At 39.5% G+C, this 22,197-nt stretch overlaps 1 protein-coding gene across 4 annotated transcripts in view; it reads right to left on the bottom strand.

Moving 5' to 3' along the window:
- The window catches only part of Eda2r (ectodysplasin A2 receptor), a 47,993-nt gene extending 26,568 nt beyond the window's left edge, over nucleotides 1-21,425 (bottom strand). For 3 of the 4 annotated variants that reach the window (XM_042269075.2, XM_006981176.4, XM_006981177.4), the window contains exons 1-3: nucleotides 21,289-21,425; nucleotides 15,499-15,595; nucleotides 2,700-2,796 (exon numbers count right to left, since the gene is read on the bottom strand). In XM_042269075.2, the coding sequence (XP_042125009.1) occupies nucleotides 2,700-2,786 (87 nt within the window). In that variant the 5' untranslated portion in view covers nucleotides 2,787-2,796; nucleotides 15,499-15,595; nucleotides 21,289-21,425. The remainder of the gene's footprint in view (nucleotides 1-2,699; nucleotides 2,797-15,498; nucleotides 15,596-21,288) is intronic. The other variant, XM_076562877.1, reaches the window with a different exon arrangement.
- Between the last annotated feature and the right edge of the window lie 772 nt (nucleotides 21,426-22,197).

Below are 22,197 nucleotides of genomic sequence, written 5' to 3'. Positions count from 1 at the left end.
CAGCTCTGCTGAGTGTGTGTACTGCAAAGTGCTTCCCTGTGGTTTCCAATTACCTCACCAGAGCCAATTTGTGCAGCTAGGCACCAGTTCACAGCCACTCTTGTCTGCTTCCCCACAGAGATCTCACTTGGCTTAATAAGTCCATTTAGATCTACTGTCGCTTGCAAGAATAAAGATTACCCTGTACTCTCCTCTTTTCTTTCAGTGAGTTGCATCATGTGATCTCCAATCTGCCATCTTCCCTAAAAATGCCTATTCTTAATTTTTTGAGGAACTTCCAAGCTATTTAACAACATGATTTCATTCTTACTATAGTGTGGAAAAGTTCTTTTTCTACATCTTTACCAGCATTAAAATCAAAATCGTTAGTATTATTTTATTTATTTATTTTAGGTTTTTTGAGACAGGGTTTTTCTGTGTAATTTTGGTGCTTGTCTTGGAACTCGCTCTGTAGACCAGGCTGGCCTTGAACTCACAGTGATCCACCTGGCTCTGCTTCCTGAGTGCTGGGATTAAAAGCGTGTGCCAACACCACCTGGCTGTTGGTATTATTTTTATTACCAATCGTTTTAGGGTGAGGTGTGTCTTGCTGTTTCGACTGGCCTTTCTCTGATTAGTGATTTTGAGCATGGTTTCAGGTACCCATAGGTTATTTGTATGTCTTCTTTTGGGAAATGTTACTTTTAACTTAGTGCATCCTATTTAATTGGAAAGAAAGATGGGACCCAGTTGTATCTGATTCCAAATGTAATTCTTAGGTATTCATTGTCACTGTACTCTTATGGCTGAACAATTTGCACATACTCTTTGAGCTGTGATTGTCAAGTCTGTAAAATGTGGTTCATAATAGTTTCTTGGCAAGACTTTTACAAAACCAAACAAAATAATGTACTTGAGAGCTCTTTACAATGTCCAGACTACTGGACAAATATAAATTCTTTATATTTAAAGGTTTTCAGAAACAGTATCACCATATATGTGTGTTATTTTTTTCTGAACTTTCAAGTGGTGTGGAAGTAAATGGCAATCAGAGAGGCACTGAGTCAAATGGATCTTTCATCATGGCCTTCCTTTTCTGAATTTCATGACAGCAGCTTGACAGATTAACAGACCTCTTTTTCCCTTAAAGAAGTGCAGCTTTGCAAATACAGATGGCTTTAAAGGTAATAGCCAAATGCATGATAGGAACATTAGTAAACCATTTGTCATGAAGACTGATGCGATATTTAAAAGAGGTATTTTTGTCAAGACAAGAAATTCATTGCATTAGATTCATCCTAATATCCAATACAACCTACCCTCTGGTAGACTTGCCTTGGCTTTGGAATTCTTACTCAACCCTGTAAGCATCCCACTGTATTATACATATTAAAACTAGAGTAAATACTATCATATGATAGCCCTGGGCTTTAGTCTCTTTATTTTTTTTTGAACTTATAAATGGAGGAAGGAATTAGGGTAAATATTTTCTTTATTTCTTTCAGGCAATAGAACATGCTACTTAAATCCCCCAGAAGATACTTAGTGCCCTTAGGAAAAATATAAATACTTCTCATCAAGACTTTGAGTCCCCAAATTGTCTGACCTATACTTCCCTTTCCCTTTCATTTTATATCACTTTCTTTGTTTATGAACCAGTTGTGTTAATCTTTTCATTCATGAAACAATGCTAATTTGTACTCAACTTGCGACTATATTAGCTATAGATTCTTCTCTGAAAGCAGTTACTTAGGGAGCTCTTCTCAACTCTCTACATCAAAGCAGCTGCCCACTCTGCATCATAACAACACAATTTTGTCCTTGGAGCCTCAATGTGTGTGTGTGTGTGTGTGTGTGTGTGTGTGTGTGTGTGTGTGTGTGTGTAATTTGTTTCACTGTGGTACCTACAATCACACAGGCTGCTTTGCAAATTTTTGGTAATAATTGATAAATGAATAAATAAATTTGTAAAAACGAGCATGAGCACACAGAAGCTCTGCTGGCTATCTTCTAGCCCTTGTAGCTAAATTTAATAGCATCTCCAATTGAAGAAGCAACAAGGGATCTGAAGTAAGTGAGAAATAAGAAGTGTCTGCCTTGCTCTGTTTTCATTGCTTTTCTTTTTATTCAAGCTTATACCTTTAATTGAGTGATTCTAGGCTCCTGCTGGTTTCCTATCACTGAATCCTTTCTTACATGGTTTTCTCAGTAAACCAGACGTGTCAGAACAGACGCCACTTCAGGTTTCTTGGTTCTTCTCTCTTCCACAATCCCAAAACCTGATATTTTGTTTCTAAACATAATTAAATATACTTTGCTTTGGTTAACAGATTTCTCTAATGCGAAAAGCCTGCACCTTTATATTTACATGTCTCTTCATGAAGTACCCTAGTATCTCATTAAACTCTCCCTTGACTCTGAGTATGCTAGCCTCAGTTCTTGATTGAACAGTGACTATTATTTCATATTATTTGTATCTCATTGTATCTGCTCAACTGAACTAATAGTAGCTGAGATTGACTGTACTGCTAATATTGGAATTTCACAGATTTTTTAAAACATTTTTCTTTATTCATTTCACACCACACACATACACACACACACATACACACACACACACACACACACACACACACACACACACGCGCGCGCGCACACACACTACACTTTTCCAGGTTCCTGAGATGTTAAAAAAAAATGCACTGATCAGAAGGGTTTACCTTGGAGAGCTCCTGTCCAGGGCCACACTGTTGGCAGGTGACACAGTGCCCCCATTGGTCCCGGTACTCATTTTCTTGACAATCCATGATGGAAAGACTGTGGGCACAGAAAACAATTACTACTGAGATAAACAAAAGCTTTGAAAGTAGTGGCTTCCCTGACACCTGGCTTCTGTATCTTCTTACCTGTGGCTTTTAGTGAGAATGGCCAAGGAAGCCAACCTAAAGTAGCTAATACTTTTAGAGCATTGACAATGTGTCCAGAACTCTTCTAATGCTTCCTATGTGATAATACGTTCAATTCTCAAAGAAATAATGACACAAATTATTATTAATTCCATTTTACAAGTAAGGAAACAAAGGCACAAGGACAAATTTTCAGCTAGTGGTTATACCAGAAGCTTACTGTCAATAGATAGATAGATAGACAGATAGACAGATAGATAAACAGTTGGGTTCTTTATAGTAGCTACAATCGAATGTGTGAAAAGCACTTAAGCTTTTAAAAATCACTTTCATACTTATTTTATTTGTAAATACTTCCAATATTTTTCTGACTTAAGCAATATGGAAATTATTTTTATTTGTGAATGAAAAAAATTAAAACATGTTTCTTCTTTGCCAAAGTGTCTGATTATCCTGACTGGCTCATTCTATTGCAACTTGTAGTCTTGGGTAGATTACTAATGGCCTAAGTTACTTAAACTGAGGAAAATGAACACCATGCTTCTCTTCTACACCAGCCATCTTTGGAGAGGAATAAATGGGTTAAGTTCCTTCAAGCCATCATGAAGACTTTGGAGAACTTTAAAAGTAAAACAGTGTAAGTGCAGAGATAGGCACCATGACACAAACACATTATTTTTATAACGATGGATCAAGGAATATATATGTGGTGTCTGTCTCTCTAAAATAAAACTCTGATGGGACATTTTTTGTCACTCCCAATCTCATGTAAGTCTGTATTTCAGGTGGGTTCTCAATGTACTGATAGACCTTAATATATACTTCTAATTATAAGAGAGGGCAGTATGACCACCAATCATCTTCACAAAGGTCACTAATAGAAAATAGATGTCCTGGCTGGCATTTTTGTTGAAGTATAACTTTTCTCATAACTCTTCTTTCCCATTTCTTCAATCAAGTGTCCTATGAAGTCCCCTTTTGGCACAAAATGAATATACTTCCTGCTTTATTGTTTGTCTCAAATTGTCATCCTCAGAAGGCAAGCTTCCCCTCTTTACTCTCTATACTTCTCATTGAGGGGGAAAAAAACAATTAGGATTCTTATAACCCTCAATGACAAGGGAATTCAGTATTGCGGAAGCAAATCCAGCATAGATTATTTAAAGAAAATTGCTCCTGTATAGTTTTCTTAAAAAAAAAAAAAACATTTTATGGAGTCCAAAAAGCAAACCTCCTTTGGAGATAAATTCTTAACATAAGCACCTGAAATTTTCATGGAAGCTGCTGGCCTTGGAGCATATGTGAGACCCTATTTTCAGTGTGGTGGTTTCCAAAGCCCAATCCACCCAATATACATTAAATTACTGGAAGCTTAATATCCCCGTTTAAACCTTATTTGAGGTTGCTGTCTAGGTAGGCTTCCTGACAAATACACATACCAGGACATAATAAATAAATACAGAGTTTCTTTGTCCCCCCCCCCTATTTTTTTATCAAAACAGTTATCCAAAATATAAATTAAACTGTCTTTCAACTGGAGTTTAAAACCTGTTTTTACTGAAAACACAAAACCATGTGTGTGCTAGACTGTTCTGAAGAACCCTGGTTATGTAGATAAAACTGCCTAATAAGTAATAAATATCATCACATTTGAGGCCTTATATGAAGCTATTTCCTGTGAATAGTAGTGTCCTACAGCAGATGTTTATTTGTGGTAAGCATAAGAAAGAATAATTAGGCATTGCAAATACAACTAACTATTCCTAAATATCCTATCACTGACTCTGTCCTCCTACAAAGTGTTACAAAAGATGTACTTTTGACCAAGTCAGCAACGCACAGTCAGACCTATGAATTTTCTAGTAAAGAACTCCTAATGCCCGACACCATGTTAGTACAGAAATGGTAATCTAACAGTGCTTGCTGCTTGTTCCTTTGTGAACATATTTGCTTTCCCAGCCTATGATTAATTATGTATGTATCTAGGAAACTTTGTTTCTCTCTCCAATAGTGCCTTTCCAGACAACGCATTGTAAACCCACGAAAAGGAAACTTGGGTATGAGTCACCACTCTGCTATTTACTAGCCCTTAAAATGGTTTTCTTTTTCACAGCATTATTCATTTTACCCTTAAATTTTGTGTTTTAATAATACAAACCTTCCACAGTAATTTATAAAGAAATAGATATTCCTACATATGTTAAAGGACCTAATATAGAGCTTTGTGCAAGTATTAGTACATGGTAATTAGTAGATTCTCTTCTCATTTACCCCTAGTTTACCAGAGACTTTTTAGAATTGTGAAGAATTCAAGTGAAGTTACATTTGTCACCCCAGACATTTGTAGGAAAGGGTAAAGCAGATAAAATCTTCAGTGGCCCACTTCATCAGGAGCATGGAAGTCATGCCAAAGAAACAGGTGTCTCAAGAACACATCTCTCCCCAGTAACTGCTCCCACCAATGATGTGAGGCTTAAGAACAAGTTTACTTCAATGTGTGTAGTATCTAAGTCATCTTGGCTAACCTGAACCTTGTATTAGTTTTGTTGAATAGTTTTCATCAGGATATTCCTATAAAAGAAGAATTCAGTGTACAAGGCTTAGAACTTTTCTCAGATAATTACTTCTGAAATGGAAGCACAAAGAAAAATATACAAGTTAATTGGGGAGGATATTAGGGACTTTAGTGAATAGCAGATCCTTTCCCACAGAATAATCCCTCTCATTGTCACATGCTAGTGCTATGCCTAATCTCTGACATAGGACTGTGTTTTTTTTTTTATATATCATTACATTAGTGGAAAGAGGGGAGATAAAGGGAAGTGTCAGGCATCTCTTGTCTCCTCTCTGGGAGCCTGACACAGGCTGGGTGGGGTTCTTTCTACTTCTGCCAAAGTTCACAATCCATTCAACTGTACCAGTACATTGCACACTCAAAAATTCTGCCTCTACCTTGCCCAACAACAAAGGAAGAAAAATATAGACAAACTGACAAACATTGAACAAAGCCCAGATGCAGTGGACACATTTCATCATTTGTGACAGGAAATATTATCCAGGTAAAGATGTGGAGCCTTTACATTGCCTACTCAGGTTCCCTTACTCTCCTTTTCCAGTAAATATGACACCTTCCTGCAGGTAATTGCCATTCTAGTTTCTGTCATTACATATTTTCACTCTCATTTAATGTCATATGAATTCAAATATAGGACATCACGTTTTTGCTTCTTGTTTATATGAGTTTTCTCATAAGAAACATTTAAATGTATAATTTAAAATTGTTGTGATCAAACAATATGGATATAAATTTTTGTGACCTTAGAGTATGATGTTTTTAAGCTTTGGCAAAACACTATTAGCTACCAAAGGGCAAAGTGGGAAGACAAGTTTTACACTTAAACTGAGTACTTAAACATTCAAAATGTTTTATCTCAAGACGTGATTAAGAGACTAGGAAAGAGCCTCCCTCTTAATTGAAGTGATTCTGAACCCCTGGAATCCCAAAGTGGAGGTGGACTCTGGACAACATGGAGCAGGAAAGCTCAAGGATTGAGATCCTGGTGGTCTGTCCACCAAACACCTCTAGAGAATGAGAAGTTGCTGTCAATTCTGGATGTTTGTTGTCTGGAAAAAGAATGCCCATCTCTTACAACTATGAGTCATCAAGCATTCATCATTGTTTGCAGAAACTGAAAAAATTGAAGGCCCCTTTTTTTTTGGTGGGTTGTTTTTTTGTCTGCTGAGTCACTCAGGCATAATATGAGTAAAGAGGAATCATTTGTCAGTATGTCACTGTCTGATAATAGTGTGGGCTACTGCTCCCATCAGACTCCTGTCCCTTCAGGGAGCACTGCTCTTCTAGCCAGGGAGCATGATTTGCAAGGGGGTCCCACACAATGCCGTTAGGAAGGCCTGGCATTCTAGAAATGGCCATGAACTTCAGGGAAAGTGTGATGTACTGTAATGCGCCTGAGCCTTCCAATCTCAGCTTCCAGTGGTATCTTAATCATGTCCACCACCAATATCCAAATAGTTCATGATGCTAGGTCCCTGACAGTACCTTCCACCACAGCCTCTTTAACACATGAAATGCTACTAGTACCAGGCATGCCTTCTACTGAGGCCCACACTATGTTCTCTACTACTCATGAGATGCTATTTATCAGAAACCCCTATGACTTTTGAATTACTGTGGCTAAGTACCAGTAGTTGCCAACTTTAGCATCTCAGGACTCACTTGTGAATAAGTCAGACTGGCAGGAATGTTCTCTCTTATTTGAGTAGCCCACATGTGCTCCACAAAACACAGAGAGCATCAAAAGTCACTGAAGAGAGAATCCTCAGTTTCAAATCTTTATTTATGCCAGTATGATAGCTGATGTGCTTGGATGTTATAATGTGAATATATACTAGATATTGAAATTATGGATATGATGACTGCAGCTGACAGTCCATGAGATCTAACCATCTAGGTAGCTTCACAGGAATCATCAGTGGATGCTAATTTGCCTAGAACCTTAGGCCAAATGAAGAAAGACCAATAGTCTTCTTACTTACTCCTAGTTAGGAGCTTTAGGTAATTTTCTCCTTCCTTTGGCTCTCTAATCCCTGACCTCACTACCTCAGACTAAGTCATCTCTTTGGTATGTAAAGGTTTAAATAGAGTAAAGAGTATTAGGCTATGGTATGAAAGCTCAAATGAAGCTGTTGATCTCATAAGGGATACCTCAAAGCCTTCAAAAATAATCTCTGATGTTCTTGTCCCTCAGAGCCACTTACTCTACCCTTCAGCCAGATGAGAAGATGGAACAGAGATAAAGGGCTTTAGAAGCTCTTATCTTTTGCCACTCTGACCTCAAAATCCTTGACTGACTCTTGTTTGCCTGTTTCATAAAGCCTGGGATCTCTACCTGGATCATCCACAGTCTTCAGCACCAGGTTTATGCTTAAATACTAAAACTATCATTTACTGAAAACTGACCTTGGGAGAGGTCTTTAAACACCATGTTTTTTTTGGTTTTTCGAGACAGGGTTTCTCTTGTGTAGCTTTGCGCCTTTCCTGGAACTCACTTGGTAGCCCAGGCTGGCCTCGAACTCACAGAGATCCACCTGCTTCTGCCTCCCGAGTGTTGGGATTAAAGGCGTGTGCCACCACCGCCCGGCCTAAACACCATGTTTTATTTCATCATTTTCTGGAACATAACAATAAGAGTATTAGACTGCAATATATATGGCATATATACCACATTAGATTCTCTCTGGCATGGCTATCTACATATTCAGACTTTCTGTACAGTCCCACTAGTCTTGAATGGAATTCTTTGCCATAGAAGATGAGATCTGAAATTCTATATAGTCATAGAATCCCAGACTTGTGGAACAGGTAATACTCATGGGTAAATTTTGACTAATGGGTGAAGGGAGATAGGAGAGAACCAAGAAGAGAAATTCTGCCTTTCTTCTCTCCTATAAATTGTTGAGTAGCATTATTTCTCCCCCACATCATAGCTTTGTTGGGAGATCTCCAAAGCAGCCAGTAAGAATACCTGCCTCTTCAAGGTTGGTCATGAAGCCGTACCCAGCATGGAAACCCATCACCTGGCACAATTTCACTCTTCACCACTCCACTTGCCTGTTTTCACTCCTATGTATTGGTTTTCAACATGCTCAATAAACCACTAGTTGACTTTTGTTATTTTTTTAAGTTTAACTTTAAAAGAAAGATCAGGGAAAAAAAGGGGAAGGGAAAACAAATCAAGGTTAAATGGTGATTGGTTTTCATTGGATGAATGTATGAAAATAGCACTCTGAACCTCATCAATATGTAATAATTCATAATTAATATGTTAGTCAAAATTAAAATATTTTTTAAAATAAAGATGAAAGATAACACATAAGACACAAAAAGTTACAAGTCAGATAACTAATAAATATTTGTGCTTAGAATATAGTTAGAATTCTTATAACTCAAAATTTTAAAAAAAATTAACTTAAAATAAGCTTAGATTATGGGGCCCATGTCTGGGTTCATGGCCCTGATGCAACCACAGTCTATGCAGATGTCAAGGCTCCTGATACCACTGAAGTCTGAGGGGACAGTGTTGTACAGTGTTGACCCCACCCCTCACTGGCTGCAACCCTAGGGAGAACTGGTCCCGCCCCTCACCGGCTGAAGCACTCAGGAGCGAGAGTCCTACACCTCACCTGAGCAGCACAATAGAGATGACCCTGTTGGCAGGTGGCATGAGTGAGCGGGCCCTGAGGGCATGAGAATAGGAGAGCAGGTCGAAGCCCTCTCATCTGCTATGTGGTGGCAAGGGTGAGGAAAAGATGTCCTCCTCCCCTTGACACTTGCAGCAGGTGAGGGAATCTGACCCAAACCCTCCCCAGCTGTAGTACTTGGGAGAAGGAGCTCTGCACCTCACCTGGGCAGCACAGGAGAGTTAACCCTGTAGACAGTGGCATGGGTGGGCCAGCTCTGATGGCATGAGAGGGGCATAGCTGGTACCATCTTCCTAGTCTGTGGTGTGGTGGTGGGGGTGAGGGAAAGATACCCGCCCCCCTTGACCCTTCCTCCTCCAGATGGTAAGGGAGCTAACGCTCCCCTTTATCAGCTGCAATATTGAGGAAAGCAGGCCCTGTACCTCATACGGGAATTACAAAGGAGCTGACCCTGTTGATGGGGGCACAGGTAAGGTCACCCCAAGAACATAAGCATGGGGGATCTAGCCCCACCCCCTCATCTGCCATATGGCATCATGGGTTGGGGGAGAGATTCCATACCCACCGTCTCTTCATGCCTGAGGTGGGAGAACTGTTACTGCCTCCCTCTAACTGGAGCACTCAGGATTACAAGCCCTGCACCTCACCTGGGCAGCACAGTACAGTCAACCATGTAGGCAGAGGTGTGGCTGAGCCACCTCGGAAGTTGTGAGCTTGGGAGAGCTACCTCCACTACTCATCTGTCATGCTGCAGTGTGGGCAGGGGAGAGATGTCCGCTCTTACCTCTCGCCCCTCACCACCTGCGACAGATGAGGGAGCTGACCCTCCCCATTACCAGCTGCAGCACTTAGGAAAGCAGATCCTGCTCCTCACCTGAGCAGTGCAGTAGAGCTGACACTGTTGGCAGAGGCAAGGGTGAGCTGGCCCTGAGGATGTGAGACTGGGATAGCTTGCCACAACCCCCCTCATCTGCCATGAAGTAGTGAGGGTGAGGGAAAGATGCCCCCTCCCCATGTGCCTGCCACCTGTGGTGGGCGAGAGAGCTGACCGTTCCCCTTACCAGCTGCAGCACTCAGGAACGAGGACCCTGCACCCAACCTGAGCAGCACAGTAGAGCTGACTGCATTGACAGGGAGGCAAGTGAACTGCCCTAGCACTGACAGGGAGGCAAGTGAACTGCCCTAGCACTGACAGGGAGGCAAGTGAACTGCCCTAGCCCTGACAGAGAGGCAAGTGAACTGCCCTAGCACTGACAGGGAGGCAAGTGAACTGCCCTAGCATTGACAGGGAGGCAAGTGAACTGCCCTAGAACATAAGCATGGGAGATCTGGCCCTGCCCCTCATCTACCACATGGTGGTGTGGGCAGGGCAGACATGCCTCCCCTGACCTCTCACCACCTGAGGCAGATGGAAGATCTGGCCCTGAAGTCGTAAGGGTAGGAGAGATGTCCCTGCCCCTCACCAGCTGCTGCTCATCGTTGCTAGGGGTGAACTAGCCAGGGAAATACTGGAGAGCTCACCTGGGTGGTGAAGATGGGGGAGAGCTGTAGAGCTGACCTATCCTGCAACTACCCAGGCCCAGAATCAGGGTTATGAGTTGGGGCCACCCTAACATCCACCCCATCTATGATCTATGGAGCATGTGAAGTGACTAGCCCTGCAGACTCAAAGCTGCAGGATCTCCACGATGCAGGACAACAACAGGATATCCAAGAGGAGTCCCAGTGAGGGCTCAGCTTCTATAGTGACGGTGTAGCAGAAATCAGAGGCCTTGAACCAGACCAATGACTCTTGGCAATGGACACATGCACATAAAGATATATGGATAAAAGGGTTTACTGTGTGACTCACTGTGTCACACTGCAGCTTCCATAATGAGATTTTCCTTTTTTTTTCTTTTTTCTCTTAGATTTTATTTTGCAGGAAAGGTTACAAGGGCAGAGGGCAGATATAAAGGAATGGGAAATGAATGGAATCGAGATGCATGATATGAAAGAAACAAAGAACAAATGAAAAGAAAATTTAATAAATAAAAAATTAGCTCACTTTTTTTTGAGACAGGTTTTCTCCATTTAAAAGCCCTGGATGTACTGGAACTCACTCTGTAGACCAGGCTGGCCTCAAACTCACAGAGATCTGTTTGCCTCTGCCTCCCAAGTGCTGGGATTAAAAGCATGCACCACCAACTAAAATTTGCAGACCATATGACTAATAAAATATTTGTACCTATAATATAATTAAAATTCTTATAATTCAAAATTTTAAAAAACACAATGTAAAATTAGCTCAGATTTTAAGCAGACATACAAGTGACCAATAAGCACATGAATGTGTGCTCAGTAGGAATGCAAATTAAATATATATGCCAAGAGATGAAAACATGTGTTCCCACATAACCTGGTAATAAATGTTCCTAGCAGCATATTCATAAGAACAGAAAGTAAAAAAAAAAATGTCCACCAACTTATAAACCAATTAGATAAACAGAACGTGGTATGTCTGTACATCAAAACCTTATTCATCTAGAAAGGGGAATAAAACATATAATGTATGCTATACTGTGTAATCAGTCTTTAAAATATTATGTTTAAGGGAAGTAACTAGACATGAAAGGGCAATAATGTGACTTCTTTTACATGCTGTCCAAAATAGACAATCCACAGAGACATATGTGTGGAGGAGGAGACAGTGCCTATGCAACGGGGAATGAAAATGACCTGGAATTACATAGTAGAATCTTGTAATATATTAAAAAGCAGGAAGTTGTATACTTGAAATGGTAAATTTTTTATGTTATATGAATTATGCTTCAGTTTTTTGAAGAAAGATGACTTTCATTTTTTAATTAAATACTTGAAATATCCTCTTGGACCAAATGAGTTATTTCAATCAACTTTTCACCTAAATTTCGTAACTGATGTGTATGTACACATATATGTACTAATATTATATTATTACATTTATACTTTATTAAATGTGTACACACATATATTTATCCAGTAAGAGTGGAGTGATTAAAAAAGTGACTAGTGCTTCTTTACTTGTCCTGTCTGTTATCTGCATAATCTGTGAGCCTGTTCCCATTGTCCTGATTCCTCAGAAAATAACCTAGAAGAGAATTAATGAAGGCAGATGGGGAAAAGAAAAGCAATGAGGTTGGTATTAAGAATAGTCTAACATTAGCTCACTGTGCCCTGAATAAATGATGTTGGCTAAGTTTCTGTTGGGTGTAAGGTACTCACACTGCTGGGTGTGCAGCTGCCTCTGACCACCATTTGTGGCTGTTGGTCTTCTCAACTTGCAGAAATGCCTGTGGCATGAAGCATGGTCTCTATCTAGGATGGGTAGAACTTGGAGGATGACAAGTCTAAATTAAGAACTCAGGACTTTAGGCTATTTGCTTTGCCCGGGCAGTCCAGAAGTCCTGAGATTTAAAAAGGGTGATGAAGATAGCAGCTGGCCCATTCCCTGCCCATTCCTCTCATGCAAGCCCAATCACCACGCATGTGCATGGGGCTGTCAAAAATCAAAGCAGTTGCTCAGTTTGGCCTCGAGAATAATTCTTTCCTTGAAAATCAAATTTCTAATCTGGGTAGTGTTCTGATCAATTCCAGATGTTTGGCCTGCAGTTCAGATGTTGTTGTAAATGATTAGACACTGTCTCTCAGTTTTCTCTTTTCTGCTCTGGCCCAGATCCATTTCCAGCTCAGCTTTCTCTTGTCAGTTTCCTATTTCCATATTGTCAAGCATCTTATCCTCATCCTAGCTCACTGCTTGTGCATTTTCATTTTTTATTTTACTTAGAGTAAATGGTCCCAGGAAGAGCTCTGCCAAAAGTAACACAGTGATACTCAGTGCTGGCTCAAGCTACACAGTCATCATGAGGTTGATTAAGTTAAACACTTCAGACCAGTGGTCCTCATTCTTAGTCATATTCGAGAGACTCCAAAATATATTGATACCTGGGTACCACTCTTGAGTTTCTGATATAATTAGTCAAAGCATGAACTGAGCTTCCAGAACTTATACAGTTTACCCACTGATACTCAGGTACAGCTACTCTAAGTAACAGTGTGAGTGTAAGGTTTCTTTTAGCTTTGACTTTCTGTATTTCTTGAATATAAAGCATAATCAGTAAAAGAAAATTCCTGTTCTTTCACAGTGAGAGGCAATTCTTCCATATTTTCTTGTTTGTAAGAGAATGAGAGATAAAGGAACAGAATGTAGGAGAACGGATCCTTTAAAACGTATTAGGCTACATTATCTTCGACCCTTTCAATGACCTTTCCTTTTACTCACAAGAAATCTGAAGTCCTTTTAATGGCCAGTGATGTCTTACATAATCTGGCTACCTAAACTTCCTCTGTTATCTCCAGCTATGTGTTCTACTATTCTTCCCCTTACATTCACTGCAGCCACAGTGGTCTCATTGCTATTCTTCACATTAAGCAGGAATATTTTCATCGGAAATTCTTCATACATTCTAAGCCAGGAATCTTCTTCTGAATATCTACATTTGATTAGTTCTCTCAACTTCTTCAACTCTTTATTATTATATCACCTTCTTAATAGGACTTCTCTGGCCACTATTTTAAAATTGGAATTCCCCTAATCCCCCTACCCCCTTCTTGTTTCATTATTCCCCATAGTACATATGATCTTCTTACATGATGGTTTTCTTAACATATGTCCTATTTTTTTCTCAAACAAAAGAGGAATAACTATGACATCATTGTACCTATTATATTTACTACCCAATCCAATATATTTAAAACAGTGCTTGTCACACAGCAGGCTCTAAGTAAGTATTTATTATTTGAGCAAGTGATAAAAAGAAATTCTATAGAATAATAGTAACAACCTTATAATTTGTGATGTCAGTTAGTTCCATTGACTTTAACGATAATTTGCTAAGGCAGATTATATCAAAACAAAATAAATGAATCTCCGAGAGAAAATATTACCTTCAGTTCATTTATACAGTAAGAAAGAAAGCCAATCTTGGCATGTATGTTACAGTTGTGCAGCTTGGTCCTCTTGTGGGACTCCTAACAGTGGGAACAGGGGCTGTCTCTGACTCTTTTACTGGCTTTTAGGACCCTATTCCTCAAAGGGGAAGTGCTTAGTCTCACTGCAGCTTGATGTGCACGTTCTGTTGATATCCATGAGAGACCTGCCCTTTCCTGGACAGAGATGGAGGAGAAGGGATTAATCAGAGGGGAGTAGGGGGGGATAAGTAGGGGAGGGACTGGGATGGGAGGGTGGGAGGGAGACTGTAGCTTGGATATAAGATACATAGATAAATAAATTTACTTAAAAATTTAAAAAATATATTTAAAAAAAGAAAGAAAGCCAACACTCAAAGGTAACTTAGAGTCCCTAAGTGCATCATGCTTTGCAAGACAGTGTTTTACTAAAATTGTGAGTGTATAACCTTCACTGATATTTTTTCTTTTTGTGATATTTCCAGTGAACAGAAAAAACCTTTTCTGAACATGAACTTGATTTTTCCTTAAATAATCATTTTAAAAGGGTTCCTGAGGAAGTTTTAGGAAATGCCTACACCCAAGACTAATTAAATGAAAACAATAAGGGGTTACGAATCATCATACTAGGTAAATAGTGGGATAGACTTAGATGAATAAAGAAGAATGCCAGGAACAAAATGTTAAGTGACACACGTATTTAAAGTTAGAAAGGGAAAAGCAGCCACCAATACACAAGGGGAACCCAGGGAAAACTAGACTCTGGTAATAGTAATGCATGTTAAAATGTTAATGATTAACTAGTGAGGTGCCAGATTTTGGTGCAGGAATGCACAAAGGGGTTAAGATGTCTTCTTCTTCTTCTTCTTCTTCTTCTTCTTCTTCTTCTTCTTCTTCTTCTTCTTCTTTTCCTTCTTCTTTTTAAAGATTCATTTATTTATTATGTATACAGTGTTCTGTCTGCATGTATGCCTGCAGACCAGAAGAGGGCATCAGATCTCATTACAGATGGTTGTGAGCCACCATATGATTGCTGGGAACTGAACTCGGAACCTTTGGAAGAGCAGCCAGTGCTCTTAACCGCTGAGCCATCTCTCCAGTCCAAGATGTATTATTCTTATTTTGATTTGTGTAAAAGTAAGTTTCCAGCCCGCAAAATAGCTCAGTAGGCAGGTAAATGTGTTTGCCATGGAAGCCTGATGAACTGGACTTGAGCCTTAGAACCCGTATTTAAAAAGTAAATTGTCTTTTTATACTTAAATTTGGTAAAATATATGCCCGTGATAGAAATAGTTTTTAATTGGCTTCTTTTTCTATTTTCCTATTGGCTTAAGAATTTCACCTATTCATGATACCAACTGAAGGAAAATAAAAAGCACCTGTACACAATTAAAGACTGACTTACCTGTTTACTTTGTCCTTTATTCCAGTGCACAAAGCAAGAAGTTATAGCTCATCTGAGGTAGGCGGAAGTATATAGTTCTTTTTCAAGGCAATTGTCACTGTAGAGGTAGAATTAATAGTCAGTAAACTGGGCCACTTCTATTTATCCAAAGGCAAACAGTAACCATGTGAGTTAAATTTCAGAATGTGTGCCTGCACATATAGCTACTATACAAAAAGACACAAACTTGTCAAAAAGACAAATACAACTATACAACTTAGAAGACTGTAAACTGAGCAGAAGAAAAGGCCAAAACTCACAAAACCATATATATATATATATATATATATATATATATATATATATATATATAGAGAGAGAGAGAGAGAGAGAGAGATGATTAATAAAATAATAAAATAAAATTAAGGTCAATCAATTCTAGGATGATTTTAAGAGGAACATATCCTTTTGATTTCTGCTGAAACAGTCATCGCAAGTAGAAGCAAAGGCACAAAAAATACCTTAGATCATGTTCAAGGGAAAGAATGAGACAATGTATGTGAAAACGCTCCTGAAACTTCAAATTGTGCTTCACATGTGAAGAGCTGCTAGGACTATTGTTACTATCCCATCCAAAGCAGAGCACCAAAGGACATTGGAGACAAGCCACAGATCACATCAACATTGAGCCAATATTTAAGTCTGATTTTCTCTGCTGTCACCCAAGCCTAAGTGAGTCACTGATTTGTGTATTGACCACTATAAGACAGCATATGCTATGAGCAATAATTAGTTACATACCATTAGAGTACTTGAAATGGAGATTCATTAGTTTCCCAAGGAAATTTGGCAATGTCCCAGAAAGAAATTGAAATCATGATATGATTTCTTTATGTGGATGTCTGAAAACTGTATGACTCAGAAAGTCTGTTCTAATTTCTGATTTCCCTTACAACTTTTTGGTCTTGCATCATATTGTTTCTACTCTGATCAAATTACCAAGCAGTCTAGAACAACTGTACCACCCTGAATCCGTCAGTCCTTTTTACCCAACAATAATCAAATATGATGTTTCTTCCTCAGAAGGCAAGGAAATGAAATATCCTATAGAAAGAGTGGCAAAAACCACACAACAAGACTAGGAAAATCAGTTCAGAGATTGAGCCTATTTGTAGAGAATGAGATACTGTCACCAAAGTTGTTCCAGCGCCCTTTTAAAAGCCATGCCCATGAAATGTGAAGGATAATTGAAGGTGAACATAAATAAGAAAGATTGATACACACTTACAAAAATGTTACAATGAAACTCAATGTATTGTATGCTATCTAAAACATTTTAAAGAAAAATTTACATGAAAAAATGTTCAAGAAGAGGAAAAAGTAAAGGAGTTGAAAGGGTTAGTACTATAAAACATCTGGTAAAAATAAATCTATTATCTCATAATTATGCTTTTGTGAAATAATTTTCAGAAATAATTTCAGATTTTGAAAATCTCACACAAAAGGTCATATTAGCCTCATCTTTTTATTGCTCAGAGGAAAATACCATCCATCTGTATTCAAACGCCTTGAATAACAAGCAATTCAGTACTCACAAGACAGTATGTTTTCATTATGGATTATTTATTTTTCTTCATTTTGACAATTGGTTAAAATTTAAGATAAAACTAATTGAGACTACATAGGCATGAAATTCCACAAGGATATATCAATATAACCTCAACTCTTATGATCCAAGTAGGAAAACTGTAGCTACAGGAAAAAAAATACAATGTTCCTCAAACATATATAGTTTGTTAAGACCGTAATCTAAGTCTCTGCTCAGGGCAGTGTCTTGTCTATTTCCCATACATAAAGAGGTAGGCCACCTTCAGGACTGCCGACTATGTTACCAAGGATGCAGCTTCTCTTTTCTTCACAACATAATACTGGCTGTGTAATTTCTCAACAAGAAAAATTCCAAAGGATAGACTGGGTCAGGGAAAGGCAGCTCATGGAAGTGAAGTAGTACTGCCCACTTTTTTTGGCTTATTCACAACAGTGACTAACAACCTCCTGGAAATAATGACATTTTACTGTTTGATTCCATCATATATTACATGGAAACCACTTTATTTTTCATAATGGGTTGCTATTTCTTACATATAGAGTAACTGTAGAACAGATGGTTAGTCACTAAAATACTCAGTTGATAATTGTTTTCTACACTAGGCATTCTGTTAGTCACAGAAGAGAAAACAGACCAGAATAAAGAAGGCTAATTATCTGTAAGAGAGCATATCTAGAGAATCACTGAAAAAATATATAGTTAGTGCTAATCTAAGACAGACTAGAGCCATACTCACATCTCTCCTATGTATTTAATAATAATGGTCCATCTAGTATATACTAATGATAAAACTGGCCAGTACACTTCCCATTAAGCACCTTATGGGAAAATATAAGGGTGGAGCCAGTCTTCTAAAGGAAACAGAGGAAAAAAAAATATCTTTTCCTTCAAAAGCTTCAGCTCTGAATAATGACTTAGCTTACTCCCTGCAGAAAGCATTCAGTGGAAGAGATCAAGAAGACATTTAACTAAAGGAAAGCTATATGGCCTGCCTTAGGTTTCTAGGCCAAGATATCATTTGCTGTTCTTCTGGGTCTAGGGACTTTTTCCTCCCTGGTTTCTCTTACTGAAAAATTTCAAAGACAAAGTAACTGGTACAAGGTAATTGGATGATTACCTTCCTCTCTTCTTCTCTAGTTCCAGAATTAACCTATCTAGCCATCATCTTATACACAAGCAGCTGTAGAAAATGAAGGGGAAAAGGGAATTAGAAAAAAAAAAAACTGTGGCTTGCAGTTATGGCTCAGACACACAGAGACCAAATGATCTCCATCAGGTTACATTTTCTCTGAGCATTCTCTAGTGAAGAAATGATACAATTAAAGAATTGAAAAGAATAATACATTATAAAGAAATTTGTCACATTCTCCCATAATGTTTCTTTTGTAGTTATTGCCATCTGAAGGTGTTACCACTCCATTTTGTAAATTCAAAACCTCAGACTCATATTTTAATTAATAAATACCATGCCACATGAGAAATGGAAGAAAAAAAAAAACAGCTGATTTCCCCGGGAACAGAAGATGGAGGGAAATTTAGTCTCTGATCTTCAGATCTCTGACCTTTCAGAACAGAGAAAGAGGTTGCAGTAAGTAGCCCCAGAAAGCAGCATTAGAACATCTGAACAAAAGGAAAAACTTGCAACAACCAAGCATTTCCTCACGAACAGATAATGGGTTCTTTCAGAGAACAGTGAAGACTTTTCCTCTAGAAGTGTTGTCAGAGATGAGATGGGTGGGTGTTTAAAGGTGAAATCAAGTGTAAAAGAAACATATGACTCATAAAAGCCTACTATTCATCAAGCATTGGGTTAGATCCTTTACAAAATTATCATTTTTAATCCTTTCAACAAGTGGAAACTATTTTCCTTTTTTTTTTTCTTCAGGAAAACAGAAACTTAGGGAATTTTTAATTTTCTCACTGGGCTTACTCATGATTCTATAGGTGGATGGAAGGAATATCTCATTGTTGTATGAAACCAGACAAGTGAATACTGATGCAGAATGGAAATATTGAGCATACAGTGTCTTTAGGATTCCAAACAATAGATTCCAAATCACACTATCTAAAGCGGTAGAATGAAAATGTGTACTCTTTCAAAGTATAAACTAACCCTAAGAGATAAACTTCATCCTTCCCTTTTCAAATGCCATGTAAGTCATCAACTTCAAATTTCCGAAGAGTCAAAGTTAGGGCTTTGTCTACTTTTCATTTGTTCACTTTTGTGTTTTCTTACGCCTTCCCACCTGATTCACATTTACCTAATTATTCTTCCTACAGTATAGATCTGACTTTTTCTTTAATTCAGAAACTCACAGTGGCTGTACAATGATCTGCCAAATAAACAGAAACGCAAGTATCTGGTCTTGTGTAGTTTCCCACCAATCTTATTTCTACTTTTTCCTAATTGTACTAAAGCATCCAATTCAACCAGTGTTCCTTTCACATGTTCTGAGTTCCTTGCAATCAAGCAGTTCATGTTTTCGCTGCTTAAAATGCCTTCTCTCCTTTTCCCACCTGTTGAAATCCTATCTGTGCTGCATAATCTATCTTAAATAATAATGGTTAACATTTATTGAGTGCTTATTTTGAACTGTGCTAAGCATGTACAAGTACTGTAGATTAATTCAGTTCATCCTCAGAATAACTCGATGATGTTGGTACTGTTGTCTTAACTTATACCTGTAGTAAAATGAACCTGAGAGAGGGAGAAATCTTCCTTTTGACCAAGGTCACACAGTGGCTATTTGGTGGAATGAGATCTGAATACAAATAATTTTGCTCTCTAGCACCCAAAGGTGTGTTAGGATTGAAAAACAGTTATCTGGGCATAATGAACACATACCTGTACTTACAGCATTTAGGAGATGGAAGCAGGAGGATCAGGAATTAAAGAGCCTCCTTGCTATAGAGAGAGTTTCATTTAGTCCAGCCTTATCTATCTGGGACCCTATCAGGTCCTACCCAAGACAACTCTTACTCAAAACAAAATACTCAAAATCTATGAGAGAGAGAGAGAGAGAGAGAGAGAGAGAGAGAGAGAGAGAGAGAGAGAGAGAGAGAGAGAGAGAGAGAGAGAGAGAGAAAAGTAAAATTGAAAAAAGCCACAACTTTTCTGTTTTTCTCTGGCTCTAGTTGATATGGTCCTTACTTGACAACTTCAGAGCATTTTGACTAAACTTTTAAAGTTTATTTTGTGCAGTCTTATTTGTGTTCCTACGCTCAGGATGAATCTATTAAGCCATAGGGGATACAGCCTCTATATCACACAGACAGCTTAGTATTTTAAGCTTGGTGATAGAGGGTATGTATTCAGTATACATCTTATATTGGATTAAATGTATGGCAGGATGAAGGGGACAGGAGAGTTACCTAGACAGAGAGTTCCACAATTTACTACCTCCCATTGCCCTACGTGACATTGTCCAACGCTGCCAAAACCTGTCAAAATGAGATCCCACAGCCTGTTTTCCCAGCCTAGTCTCTGGCAGGTCCCTTCTCCTCCCTGCACCCCGCCAGTTCTTGCAGCTGTCTGGTCCTTGGCCAGTGTTTGGGGTGAGGCCGGATCAAAATATCACTGTCCTGGGCTCGGCTTCCAGCAGCAAGTGATCAAATGAAACTCAGTCACTGGTGACAAGGCTGGATTGAAAGCCCCCATACGCAGTGCCAAATTGCTCTTTACACAGGCCCGGACTTGCCCGAGCACCACGTGGGTGGGCTAGTAGTTCAGCTTTCTGCAGGATGCTCTGAATGTCCAATCCATTCCCTCCTCCTCTCTCTTCCTTATCTCTGGATCCCAGATGCACTAGGTTGTTGGACAAGTCCGGGCATATTCCCAGCGGCCATCTGGCTCCAGTTCGAACCTGTACAGGCAGGAACTGACTAGTCAAGGCTGTAGGGATAACAGCCTAAGTTTCTGACATCTCAGAGAGCGCTGTCCGGGCACAAACGATGAAATGACTGATAGCCACAGAATACCTTCCCCCAAGTCATGCTGACTTTGTAGTACCCTTACACGGACATCTGATATGGTCCTCTATTTCCGTCCCTAGGTGACACAGGTTCCAACTGATTTACCACATGAAGGAGTGTTCCCACACTTACCCTGTAAAAAATGGATGGATCATACAACTGGACTCCCTGAACAAACACAGAACAGACACCCTGCCCAGTAGCCGCCCCTCAGCCCCCAGCCTGCATACCGCTCTCACAATAGGCGAAATCCGTTGCAACCAGTGTTCTGCTGGAGTCATTTCACTTTCACGTGTGGCAACAACAGATCAAATCCATCCTCTGTTTCTTTCATGTTGTGCCTATCCCCCTCCTCTCCTCTGTGAGGCATGAGGGACAACTATTGGGCTATTTGATGTGTCTGGGAGTGGTTATGCAAATAAACCCCGCCCCTGAGAGGACTCTGTGAGTCTGGCGGGTAAACAATGGCCAAGCCACAAGTATGGCAAGAGTTATTAAAGCTCCAGGAACTGAAGCTGGGGCAAGTGGGGGAAGGGCCCAGAGTTGGATCTCGCTGAATCTGTGGGGAGGAAGGGAGGAGGCAGCTAAATGCAGCCCAGTTTTTAAAAGTTCTGTGCATGATTTAGCAGGCTTAGAATTTCAGAGAAAACCAAGTGTTGGGACAGTTGGAATTCTTAGACACAAGGAAAAGCCACTTCCCAGTTCTGGCTTTTCAGTTTTATATTAGTACTGTCAGAAGATTAAGATTTTTTTTTATGGTATGATTGTGTTTTTATTTTTTTTAATTTTTTTATTTTACAATACCATTCAGTTCCACATAACAGCCACAGATTCCCTTGTTCTCCCCCTTCCTGCCTCCCTTTCCTTCCCCCCATCCCACCCCCCATTCCCACCTTCTCCAGGGCAAAGCCTCCCCCCAGGACTGAGATTGACCTGATAGACTCAGTCCAGGCAGGTCCAGTCACCTCCTCCAAGACTGAGCCAAGCGTCCCTGCATAAGTCCCAGGTTTCAAACAGCCAACTCTTGCAATGAGCCCAGGACCTGGTACCACTACCTAGATGTCCCCCAAACAGATCAAGCCAATCAACTGTCTCACCTATTCAGAGGGCCTGATCCAGTTGGGGGCCCCTCAGCCTTT

Source organism: Peromyscus maniculatus, chromosome X (assembly GCF_049852395.1).
Source record: "Peromyscus maniculatus bairdii isolate BWxNUB_F1_BW_parent chromosome X, HU_Pman_BW_mat_3.1, whole genome shotgun sequence".
In the NCBI taxonomy this organism is placed as follows: domain Eukaryota; kingdom Metazoa; phylum Chordata; class Mammalia; order Rodentia; family Cricetidae; genus Peromyscus; species Peromyscus maniculatus.
This window is presented reverse-complemented; position numbering and strand designations above follow the sequence as displayed.